The sequence below is a fragment of the Phocoena phocoena genome, chromosome 10 (assembly GCF_963924675.1).
Source record: "Phocoena phocoena chromosome 10, mPhoPho1.1, whole genome shotgun sequence".
In the NCBI taxonomy this organism is placed as follows: Eukaryota; Metazoa; Chordata; class Mammalia; order Artiodactyla; family Phocoenidae; genus Phocoena; species Phocoena phocoena.
Window position 1 is genome coordinate 100,859,853 of NC_089228.1, and position 12,500 is coordinate 100,872,352.

The 12,500-nt window shown below is 50.6% G+C and overlaps 1 protein-coding gene across 1 annotated transcript in view; it reads right to left on the reverse strand.

Moving 5' to 3' along the window:
- Nucleotides 1-10,456: 10,456 nt before the first annotated feature.
- Nucleotides 10,457-12,500, reverse strand: part of LY86 (lymphocyte antigen 86) — a 53,871-nt gene continuing 51,827 nt past the window's right edge. Inside the window, exon 5 of the mRNA XM_065886228.1 lies at nt 10,457-10,540. Coding sequence (XP_065742300.1) covers nt 10,457-10,540 — 84 coding nt within the window. The remainder of the gene's footprint in view (nt 10,541-12,500) is intronic.

Below are 12,500 nucleotides of genomic sequence, written 5' to 3' on the forward strand. Positions count from 1 at the left end.
CATAATAAATGTTACCCTTTGTCGGACTTTTCATCCGCTTTTTGGCCATGGCACAGAGGGGTATTTTCTGGAAGGATATGGCTGTTCTCTCTGATGACTTTCAAAATGTGAATTTGCTCATCAGAACTTTTTGGCTATGTTATCCAGAGCATTTTTTAGCCTTCACATGCACTTTCGATATGTGACTTCTAAGTGTTAGCAAATCCCATGCTTACTAAGTGTTCCATTGGTCAGGGGGCAGTGTAGACCAGTGGTAAGTAAGTCTCTTAATCTCTGAGACTGTTTCCTCATTGGCACCGTAAGTCCCTAGCTTATGGGATTGCTGTGAGAGCTAAGTTTGATAATGCATGAAAAGTCTTAGAGGCTCAGTAGAGCCCTGGGCAAGTGGTAAGGACACAGGTCCACTTGGTCAGTATTGGTGTTCAGTAGGGGCTCAGACAAAGGAGACAGAGGTTCAGAGAAGGAAATCTACTTCCCAGGGCACTGTGGATTCTGATACGGTTCAGTTCCACAGAGGATGACTGGGGTCAAAGGGTGGTCCTCACTCAGCACTCAGCCACGTGAGTCTAAAGACAGGCTGAAAATCTGGGAGCTCAGACAAGGAGGTCTGGAGAGGGCACACCGGGATCCAGGGTGGAGTCTAAGACCCAGGCTGGAGCATATTGTTGACAAGAGACCAAACAGTGGGTAGTAATCAGGGATGTCGGCCAAGGGGGTGGCAGAGGAGCGGGAGGAAATCCACTTCTGGGGGCCCTGTTGGTTCTGACACAATTCAACTCCACAGGAATCGACCAGAGTTTACTAAGTGCCAGGCCCTCTATTAGAAACTGGAGAAAACGCAGTGCCTGCCTGCAAGGTGCTCCCAGTCGAGTGGGGAAGACAGAGAGATAAACAGGTGATCGTAGCCCAGTGAGTAGCCCTGTGATAGGATGCAATGGAGCTTGTCGGAGGGGAAGCTAATCCATCTCGTGAATAAGAAACAGCTCCCCAGCGGCCCCGTGCTCCTTCACTGTAAGGTGAACGGTGGGAATGCTGGCGAGAGGCGGAGGACCCAGATTCCAGAGGGCACGGCACCACAGATGGAAGGTGTTGCAGGCATGAGGCAGGGGGCTTTTAGGAACTTTATGCAGACGAGTGACGTAACCAGATTTGTGCTTTAGAAAGATCTCTCTGATGACCCTGTGGGGTTCTGGTGCCGGGTAAAATGGATTAAACAGAAACTTGTACTGTTTCAAGGCACTCAGTCTGTGGTCTTTGCTACAGCAGCCCTAGCAAACTAGTGCGGTTACACCACCAGCAAAATTTTTCTGTCTTAGACCATTTATTCAACAAATATTTTAAGCCAAGTGCTGGAATTTGTGCAGAGGTGAACAAGACCCGGTTTATCTCTCAGGTTGCTTATGTCCTAGTAGAAGAGACAAAAAGCAAATAAGCGATTATAGTCACACCATGGTCAAGGGGAGGTGCTGGGGAGCCCCAGGAGGGACCTTTCACCCAGCCTGGGCACCAGAGACAGACCGCTTCTTGGAGGGAGCGACATTCCAAAAATTTCAGGTCATGGAGCAAGGTTGTGAATGACTGTTGTTATAATGGAACAAGGTGAGTTCCGAGTCAATATGAAGAATGGCAGTGAACAAGGAAGATTAGAGAGAAGTCAATGTGTTTGTTCCACTTAGCAGTTTCGCCTCCAGAATAAATCTTAGCTAGGGTGTCACCTTATTAACTTTGGTTGGTTGGTAGAGGTGAGTGGGGACTGGGTAGGGTGGGTTGGAGGTGAGATCAGGGACCATCAATCAACAGGTAGAGACTGGTGCCTTCTTGAGGCAAAAGATTCCCTTTGTTTAGCTCTCTTTCCTCAACCTGTGCCAAGTGGTGGGAGAAGATTCCAAAGCTTGGCCTGGGTCTCTGGGTAAGGTTGTATAGGTTGTGGACTGCACAAGGAGACACTGGGCACTGAAATCTGGCATGTATCCACTTACCAAGCCATGTGTCTGAGCATGGGCCCCTGCCTGCCCAGAGGATGGGTACCCCTTTGCTTTGCACAAGGGTGTCATCTTCTTGTCAAGTCATACGCAACTGATTCTGGTTCCCCTGGGAGGGGGTACCCAAAGGTGCCATCTATCCTAGTGGTAGTTGCCATCATGGCATTTGGTCTGGCTGCATGACAAGGCATTTGTTTCTTTGAAATAAAGTCTATTCTGCATGCCGGAAAGCTGCCCCAGGAGTCCTGGTCGTACAGTTAGAGAGCGGATTGAGGTGAAACTCTAATTGTATACTCCTCTCATTGGTTAATTTACCTCCTCCTGGTTAGTTTGCTAGTCTGAACCTTTGCTGTATGGCGTTTGGCTCAGGACCCTGAGGATGAGATTATATCTGGTTTTTGTGGAGCCTAAAGAAGAAGGGAAACAATAAAGCTCCAAGCAGTTGGCTATTAACTGTTACTTAAAAATATTGCCTGCATAACTAGGACAATGCTCCCTACGCACTGCAGTCTGGTCATATACATGAAGGTCTCATACTTTGTAAATTACCCTGAGATTGGAGTTTCCTCTGTTATAAACCCTGTCGCACATTTGCTTTGGGCGTAAGGTAAAGGATAGGCTGTGGGGATTCGGGGTGTGCTCAACCAGGACATAAACAGACAGAGATTCTAACGCTTGTCATCAGAAGGGTGGTGAGGAAGGGGCCCTTTTCCCAGCAGGAGCAGCGCGTCCCGCCTGTCCTCAAGTGGACAGAAAAGCAGTAACACGGGGATGGCGCGGAGGTTACGAGGAGGTCCAAGTGGACCCCCAGATGTCAGTGAGGAACAGAAGGGGCTGGAGTGGAAGCACGTGGTAAGGAAATGGATTCCCATCCTGGCGTGGCTCTGGGGGAGGGAAATCCTGCCCACCAGCAAAGCTGGAACGTCTTAGGCGTCAGTCTGTGGGTTCCTGTGAAGACATTCTAACGACAAGAACGGAATGAAATGTCACTGACTGGTCTCCCCCCGACTTGTGTATCAGGGAATCTCTGCAGACTCTCGTCACATTCCACGCTGGTTATTTCTGGGGCCTCTGTCAGCAGAAGAGCAGTTCTTTCCTCTCTCATTCTTGTCTCCCCCGGGTTCTTATCCAAGCTCTCGAAGCTGCAGGAAGGCAGAGCCATCGTGTGTTCCGGGGGCAGTGTGGCACCTGTGCTCAGGCCCGGCTCTCCCCTCCCTGCTTTGGGCTGGGTCTCCCAGGTTCGTGGAACAAGCCGTGCTGTGTTCTCCCTTCCTGCCCCCGTACCCCAGTGCCATGGGGGTGCCACAAAGTACCACGGGTACCCAGGTGGCTCTGAGCCCCTGGTGAGTCAGCTACTGGCCCAGATTCCTGCTGTCGGTTCTCTCTCCTTGAGGCTCCGATGCACGTCTGCGGGGCTGGGACACCAGGCCCCCCTTCCTGTCCTCCTCTGCCCCCAGAAGCTCGCCCACAAGGCAGAGCCAACATCACCACTTCCAGCCTGAAACATCCAGAAGAGATGAAACGGTGTCTTTTGCTGCAGGGAGGATTGGTTTCCTACCACAGTTGTGCTCATTTTGAATTTCTAATTTTTAGGGATGTTTCTCCAGGGTCTGGGAACGAACTCTCTGAGTGGAACAGGCGCCACTCGGCTCCCAGGGATGAACCTCAGTGGCTTGTTCCTGAGCCCAAGGTTCTGGAATCCTGAATGTGGCCGTGAAATATTGAAGTCAGAACACATAAAATAGTGAACAATGAGATCCGATTAAAAAATTGAACAAAAACCAAACAACTATAGACAGATAGGCCTCAGGGTGTGAAAGTGAAGGGAAAAAACTCAACTCAGACAAACGAATAGTCTGGTACCTTCGGAGGCAACAAAGGGAAAATCCGATACGGTTAGGAAAAATTGTGGCCAGGGAGCGAGACAGGGGTGAAAAGTACCTTTCTCTTCTAAATGACTCCAGATGTGACGTTTGTCTCCCAGGTTGGCAGAGGGGGTCATTACTAAGAGCGGCAGACATGGACAGGTAACCAATACAGGAGTTTATTCCTTCCGTTCTTTTCTAAAAAAAGTCAAATATAGTGACATATAACATTGTGTATGTTTAAGACATATAAGGCATTACATTGATACATTTATATATTGTAATCTGATTGCTTTCGAAGTGATATGTAGCGCTTCTATCACATCACATAACTATTCTTTCTCTTTGGTGGTTGGGATCATTTTCAGTAGAGGAGTGTCTATGTTAAGCTTTCAATTCCTTCCATTTCATTACCAAAAATGAAGTGGGGAAAGGAAAAACATAAGGGAGGTGTTAGGTCTGAATGTTTGCATCCCTCCAAAACTCTGATGTTGAAACTGTCCCTCTGCAGTGATGGTGTTGCCTCCCGGGGGCTTTGGGAGGTGGTTAGGTCATGAGGGTGGATTCCCCGTGGGTGGGGTTACGGTGCTTACCGAAGAGGCCCCAGAGAGCTCCCGCCCCTTCGGCCACTGAGGGCACAGTGGGAAGACCATCTGTCTGGCCATCTGTCTATGAACTAGGAACCAGGAAGGGACCCTCACCAGACTCGGAATCTGCCCACACCTAGGACTTGCAGCCTCCGGAACCGTGAGAGGTGAATTTCTGTGGTTCCTCAGCTCCCTGCTCCGTGATGTCTTTGTTACAGCAGCAGAATGGACTAAGACAGGACGAGAGATCACAAACACGTGATCCTGCCATGGGGAAAGTCATGACTCGAGTGTTAGTGCGTCTGGCTGGGAGAAGTAAACCTGGGAAGAAGCCGATGGCCACTGAGTGCCCGGCGGCTCTCGGCTGCCCCGTCGCGAACTTCGGCTTCTGGTCCACATAGAGACCGCTGTGGCCCCGTGTGTGCCCCGATCTGCTTCCACCCTCAGAACGGCTGCTCCCTGCCCCTCACGTCTCTGCTTCCGCCGGCAGCCTTTGTTTGGTTTTAATGCTGCCTCCTTGTCCGGAGGCCCTTCTCAGGCTGGCATCCCCTCCCCTCCCCTCCCCCTCCTTCCTTCATCCATCCCATCCCCATGGAACCCTGCACAGAGCCCTCATCCACCAGGTCAGCCCCACACCTGCTGCCACCGAAGGGGACTCAGGCAACGTGAGTCACATGTGAAAAGGGGTGAAGAGGCCACGCTTGGTGAAGAGAATAACCTCTCTCCAGCGAGGGATGCTGACAACCTGCTCAGGAGGGTGACAGGGGGACTCCAGCAGGGGCACAGGCTAGGGTGAGATCTGGGTGCACAGTTGGCCTCAGTAAATACCTGCTGAGTGGTTGAGTTTCAGGGATCACAACTAAGTATTGAGAGGAAATGCCTGGGCTTGGGCGAAAGCATCTTTCCTTATATACTTTATTTTGTCTGACACTGAGTTCCTTGCCCAATTATAGCAGAAATATAATGTGTCCCCATCCCCGGGAGTGAACCACCAGGGTTGACAGCTAGGCAACCACAGCTGAGCCTGCTCTTTTTTTTCTGTGCTCCCATCAGTGAATTAATCTAACACTTTTTTAGTCTCTACCTTTTATTCTCAGCCTGTTTGCTGCTTGACTTGAAAGAAACTGCAAGGCTATAACACACAGTGCTTCTAATTATATGGCCTCCAGCCAAACAGCCAAGGTAGCGTCAGCTGGTGAGAGCTAGGATGGAGTCGGACACATTTGAATCCCAGCTCCCTGAGCTCACGAGCCTGAAGAAGCAGGGGTGTGTCTGTTTCCTCACTTTACTAACCACGGCTTCCTCTTCTATAAGGTGGGTCCTTGGATTATCCCCCATGGGCTGTTGTTGAGATTAAGAACTGAGATACAGGTAAAATACCCAGCTCAATGCTGGAACATAGCAAATGCTCAATTAACTGTTGGCTTTTAAACAGTTGTTATTATTCTGCCTTCTCAGATGTTATTTTTCTATACTCACACATTTTAACCTTTTTAGTCTATCTCTGTGTGGAAACCTCGCTGTATCCCTTTGACCATTTCCATAACATTCTCTGGCCCCTTCTCCAGTTTTCTTCCACTATTTCTGAGTAGAAGAAACGGAGGGAAAACCAAATAAAATGATACAGGCTTGCATGGCCTGGATGTTTTCTTTCTTTCCATCCTGGCTTGGGTTTCAGGGAGTCCATAAAAATATCAGCTGGAGGAAGAAATAACATCGATGCTTATACGCTTTTCCTCAGGAGTGAGGAGACCAAGATACTGCAGGAAGGAATTTGGTTTTGTCACGCATTTTAAAGGAAAGCTGGGTTAGAGGAGAAAGAAAATTCAGGCTCGTGCATTTGAAGGCAGCTGAAGGCTTCAGCTCCAATGGAACAACTGAAGTTATTTACACACTAGATGTAAAGTAGCTCTTTCCCAATTCCTCTGGAACCCCTGCTTGCCAGATAAAATGATCGGGAAACTAGACAGAAGAACTCGTCTGAGAAAGTTGACTGAGAAAATTGTAGCTGATTCAAATCTGAAATTGAACTGCTGGCATGATAAACTTTCCCTCCCTAACAAGTCCGGGTCAAAATCAGGATGTGGCCTTTTTCGTTCTCTTCCTGGCTATTTTGGGTGATTTTTTTCTGAAGGCAGATGTAATTTGCAGTTGTTAAGTTTAGTTCTTCACATCCTGAATGTGTATCTTTTTTTTTTTTTTAAAACAGGAAACAAGTTTAATTAAAAATTACACACATTTTCTTTCCTAGGCCTTTTTTTTTTGGCCTGGTTATAAAGTTTCTGTTTCAGGGGAAACTTGTACCTTAATGTTTCCCTTGAATTCTTTTCAGAGTTCATGTAGCTCAGTGAACATCCCAGGTCTACTTAAACCAGCTACGCTTTGAAGAAATCAAGGTGCCAAGGAACCATTTCAGGACTTAAAAAGGAATGTGGGCTTATGGGTGAGGTCAAGGCTCAAAGACAGTTTGGCCGTGATGATGTCGGAGGGATTGGAGAGGGAAATTAGGAAACAGGGCTTCAGCTCCAAGGTGAATACCCACCTGCTATAGACTGAATGTTTGTGTCCCCCGCCACCCAATTCATATGTTGAAATTCTTACCCCCAGTGTGATGGTATTGGTGGTGGGTCTTTGGGAGGTGATTAGTGTCTTTATAAAAGGGACCGCGGAGAGCTTTTCCTCACCCCTCCCACCGCGTGAAGACACAGCAGGAAGACAGCTGTCTGTGATCCAGGAAGCGGCCCCTCACCAGACGCTGAATTTGCTGGCAACTTGGTCTTGGTCTTTCCAGCATCCAGAAATAACTGAGAAAAATGTGAGAAATAAATGTCTGTTGTTTGTAAGCCACCCAGCTTATGGTGTTTTTATTATAGCACACCGAACAGACTAAGGCAGCCCCTGAACAGAGTAACGACTCACATTCATTGAGTTATGTGCCTGGCACTGTTCTCTCATTTAATTCTCAGGGTATTTCTGTAAGGCAGGTGCTATTATTGTTGACACGTACGGATGAGGAAACAGAGGCTTAGAGAATCTGAGGCACTCGCCCAGTTAACAGCTGAAAAGCCGGCCTGTCTAATTCTAGACGCACCCTCCACTACTAGCCTCTCCCCCTTTCCTCCCTTTACCCTTTCCAACTTCCCTAGTGTCCACTTAAGGAACGGTGTGGTTCCAGTGGGACTAATGCCAATCCAGCTCTGGTTGTGGGTCATGTGATCTAGGCAAGCCAGTCAGCACGGGGCCAAAGTGATTGGCCAGGAGTGGTCATGTGACCCAAGCCAGTGAAATCAGGGTGAATGCAGGACTTCGGGAGAAAGGTCTCTCTCCTTGGTACTTTGGACAAGCGTGAAACTATTTGCCATTGCAGGAAAGACTGTCTGAGGGTGAAGCCAATATTCACGGAGGCCAGAGGTGAAGGAACTTCGGAGAAGTAGAGGTGAAGTGCTGGTGACAGTTGCACCTGTGTAGCAAACCACAGCTGATACCTGAACCACCTGGGACTTAGCAGTCAGACCTGAGCTGCGTGTGTAACCAGACAGAGCTGGTCTCCGTTCTTTACAGCCGAACGTTCCGAGTGGGGCGATCACAGTGGCCAAACGGATCTTCAGCTGCCTGCCTGGACCTCGCTTGGCAAAGCTTTCCTTGGGCATTGGCGTTCCCTTAAAAAATACACACACACACACACACATTCCCTTAAAATATAAGGAAGGGCCTACGGACGCCAGAATGACTGGCGCTGGCTGATTTCCACGAGAGTTCTTTGGTTTGGAGGCATAGCATAATCTTGAATAAAACCGATTTTTTTTTTCAGGGAAGTTTATTCAGGAGAAGTTTATAGAATACTTGATGTTGATTTTGAAACAGTGGCAAATCATTTATGAGAAGATGAGAAGTAACGAAGTTCTTTGGCAGGTCACCCTCCCCCCTCCCCCGACCCAGGCACACGTGGGTGACCAGCTAAGAGGGCTTTTGCCCTGGGCTGCCCACTGCCCCTCAACACCTCCCTCTTCCTGGGATGACACTTCCAAACTTCATCTTCGTTATTCTGTTCTGCTGGAGTTTTGATAATGATTCTGGCGTTTCTCCTACCAGGACTGTTTGTATTTTTTAATAGGAGAGTTATAAACAGTGAAAAGCTTTCTCAACTTGCAGGAGTGAAACTCAGTGAAATGTAAGGCCCACGCTAAGGACAGACAGATTTTGGAGGCAGAGAAACACTCTTTTCCCCCCTCAAATTACACCCTTAGTGCAGCGGCTGTGTGCTTCTGTGTACTCAGTCGAGGCTAGGGTCTGCCTGTGCATGTGTGGAAATCTCTGTTTAACTAAGCCTCTTTCTCCCTTCGTCTCTCCCTCTCTCCTCTCTTTCTCTCTCACTCTCTCTGTCTCTGTCTCTGTCTCTCTGTCTCTCTGTCTCTCTCTCTCTCTCTCACACACACACACACACACACACACACACATACACACACTCAATGAATTTTAAGAAGAGAGTGAAGGACAGGAAAGGGAACAGCTCGATCTGCTTGTTCCCTGTTCCCTGCCCCTGTCTGTGGAAGGCTGTGACAGCCGTCCTGAGCCATGGGAACATGTGAGTACTCGGGAGCCACTCAGGGCCCTTAACTGGATGTAGGGATGTTTCTGGAAAGGGAGCGGGAAATGTCTCACCAGAGGGGATGGGGAAGGACCAGCAATCCAGTTTGCCGTCTGGGTACACAACAGTGTCCGCTGTGTGTGCTCAGAGGTTTGCCCCCAAGCCTGGCATGGCCATAGCGGGGCTCTTCTCTGGAGCATTTTGGGCGTAGGCGAGGACACTGCTATAATTTTCTCTCTCCACAACCCAGAAAACCTCAGATGCTGCTTTTAAGGTTTTGGTTCACCAGGCTCTTATGGCCTGCTATTCCGGGTAGTTCAACTATGTACAGACAGTAATTAATAGCAACGAAGATTTTTAAACTATGCATTTCTTTTCTCTTTTAATCTCTAACACAGTGGCACTTTTATCAACTGAGGAGGTCAACCCAGTCTCCCGACTTCGACCCCTCTACAGGAGCAAGGGGGCCAGATGTGGAGCCCAGGGATGCTGGAAGGAGAGAGGTGGGGGGAGCACAGGATGTGGAAGGGGAGGTGGAGCCCCCAGGGATGCTGCACATCCGGGGACAGGAGACACCAGGGACACCAAACGGCTCTGGCAACATACAGGCCACCTCGTCATTTACAGGGGGGATCAAAGGAGGTGTCTCTGTACATGCACGATGTGGCCCCTGGTGGACATGTGGTTTTTTAATATTCCAGGGGACTGCAGGCTCCATGAGGGCGGGGACAGTGTCTGTCTTTCTCCCTGGAGTAGCCTAAGTGCTGAGCACAGGGCCCAGCATGTGGGTGACCGGCCGTGACTTGCTGAGTGAATCAACGAACACATTCACAAGGGCCATGGTGCGCTGGGGCCGGGACAGCCGCGATTCAGGATAATGAGGTTTGTTCAGGGGAGACCGTGATGTATTGCTTGTGCGGTTTCGTCGGCTTCTGGGCTTCCCCAGGAGAAGGAACGGCTCACTCCCCAGTGCTGTCATTGCCACTGGGCCGCCACTGTCCTGAATCTCTCAGCATCACTGATGCTGTGGCAGCCCCTGGCTCTGTGTGCAGAGGAACTTATGTTAGAGCTACAGGATTGTACCAAGATTCTTTAACAAACCAGGAAGCACAATTGTGGTGCCGGTTTCTTTATTTTGGGCAACCAAGGAAGGGCCCCCAGGAGCTGAAAAAAGGGGAGTGATGTCAGGTGAGCACTTAGGGAAGAGGGACGGCCCCTCAAGACTGCTGGAGGACCCCCAGGAGCTCCTGAGAAGCAGATGTTTCAGGGGGCCTCATTACATCCGCGGAGCCTGGGGACCTGTGGTCCTGGGGCTGAAACCAGCACCTGCGCGTCCCCAGAGGCTTGCTCTGTCGTCCACTGGTCCTTCCTCATGGCAGGGCGAGCGTGGGAAGCTGCGGTTCCCGCGGGACAGCTCGCCACGCGTCAAGATGCTCAGGAACAAAGGATGGTGGCGTTGGCGCAGGCCACGGTGGAGTGGTCTTGGTTGTATAGCTCTAGCAGAACTTGGTACTCTCCCTGAAGGGATACGGGGAAAGCAGGAGGTGTGTGAGCCCAGAACCATCACCTTTCGGCAAGGGGTTGTGGAGCCCTTCTACGTGCAGCCTCTGCTCTACGCACCGGGGATAAAGTCGAACCACACAGACCGTTCCCACCCGCTGCGGCTCCCGGGCTGGCTGGGAGAGACAGGTGGTGTCCATGATGAATGGCTAAGCCTGAGGGGTTTCGTGTTCCCGATGGAGCTCCCACGGGGGTGCTGCGCTGGGCTGGCGTGTGCTGGTTTGCAGCTTTAGGGAGGATGGTGGTCGAGGCAGGTCCCCTGAGGAGGTGACGTTGGGGTGAGGACATGAAGGTGGTACGGAAGCACGCCATGCCGACTGCGGAAAGTGAGGGCCCGATGGGCTCGAGGGGAGAGGCCCACAGGAGGAGACTGGAAGAGGCTGGCAATGGCTTCCACCTGAGGCGTGGCCTGTCCCGATGTGCCTGTCCGCGGGGTCCCTCTGGCTGCCGTGGGGAGAAAAGCCGGGGATGCGGGTAGGAAGCAGTAAGACCGGGTAGCAGGTGGCGAAGGTTTGGAGCAGGTGGTGGAGATGGGGAGAGGGGCGGGATTCTGGATGGATTCCGAAAGAAGAGCCGATAGGATTGGCTGAGGAAACCCACGTGGGTGGGAAAGAGAGGGGTCAGGGGTGACCCCGAGGACTCTGGCCTGAGCAACAGGAGGGATAAAGTGGTGTTTCCTGAGAAGAGGGAGGCAGCTGGGGGGGCAAAATCCAACGGCATGAAACCCAAACGCTCCGCTAGAGAAAGTATTTCTGCCTTTTAGGGTTCCTTTCTGGCGACAGCGCACAGCAGAGGACCCCCTCTGTGGTCAGGGAATGCCAGCCAGGCCGTGTGGAGCTGCAGAAGGAACCCAGGCCTGAGCCACGTGTGCCGTGCTCGTGGCTGAAGCTCCACCCGGCCCTGCAAGCCACGTGGCAGGGCCAACCTGCAGACTCTCTGTCACCCGAGGAAGGGAAGGAACAGATCAGACCACCGGGTAGATGTTGCATGAAAGGTCTCGGGCTACGAGAGAGGCGCTTTCTAGCAATTAGCAGAGGCCCAGGAGTGAGTGGGTTCCCCAGCACTGATGGTGTCTCAGGCGTGAGGGCTGCTGAGGGTGTCTTCCGGCACCCTTCACCTTGAAGATTCTCTGACAGTCTGGGCTCCCTGAGTCTGCTCAGATATCAGCAGCTGTGATTTCAGAAGCAGTGTTAGGAGTTTACATCCGAGTGTAAAAGTTAGAGAATTAGTTCCGAGTAAAGACCAGCTCACGCTTGCGTCTGATGGCGTTTCATCGTCGCCATCATTGTTATCACCATCAGCTACTTTTAACTGTCCCTGGGCACTTAAGTACACACCACGCAAAGTTATTGAAAACCAACTGAATTTTCCCCATCGCTTTCTAAGCCTAGTGAAAGAAGTAGAATTTGAATGAATTCTTACGAATTACAAATTCTTACGAATTCTTATGAATTCTTACGAATTACAAGACATACATACTCTGCTTTAAGGGGCGAGAGTATTTAGGCAACAGGGCCCACCTGTGGGCAGGAGGAAAGGATGATGCAGAGAGAGCAGGGGTCTTTCTGCTGTTTGAAGAGCGCTGGATTTGTCAGGTAGGAGTGTGTAGTTGCACCCTTTGCACTTACACAGTTCAGGCCGTACCTGCCAGTTGGCATCCAAGTTGGAAGCCCAAAGGGCCTCTAAATGCTAAGTCAGAAAGCGGCAGCCATAGACAGATGCCCACTGCAGGCAGCACTTCCATCGGGGCCAAGGGGCTGGTTGTGTCAAAAAGAAGATTATACCAAGACACTGAAGACTGACTGCCGAGTGGAAAAGTTTTCGGCCAAGCGGGAGTAGAATTAGCACAAAGCCCATCTCTGGGGGATTTGGCGGGAAGAGGCGGGATCTGGGGCAGGTCTTTTAAAACCAAACGTCT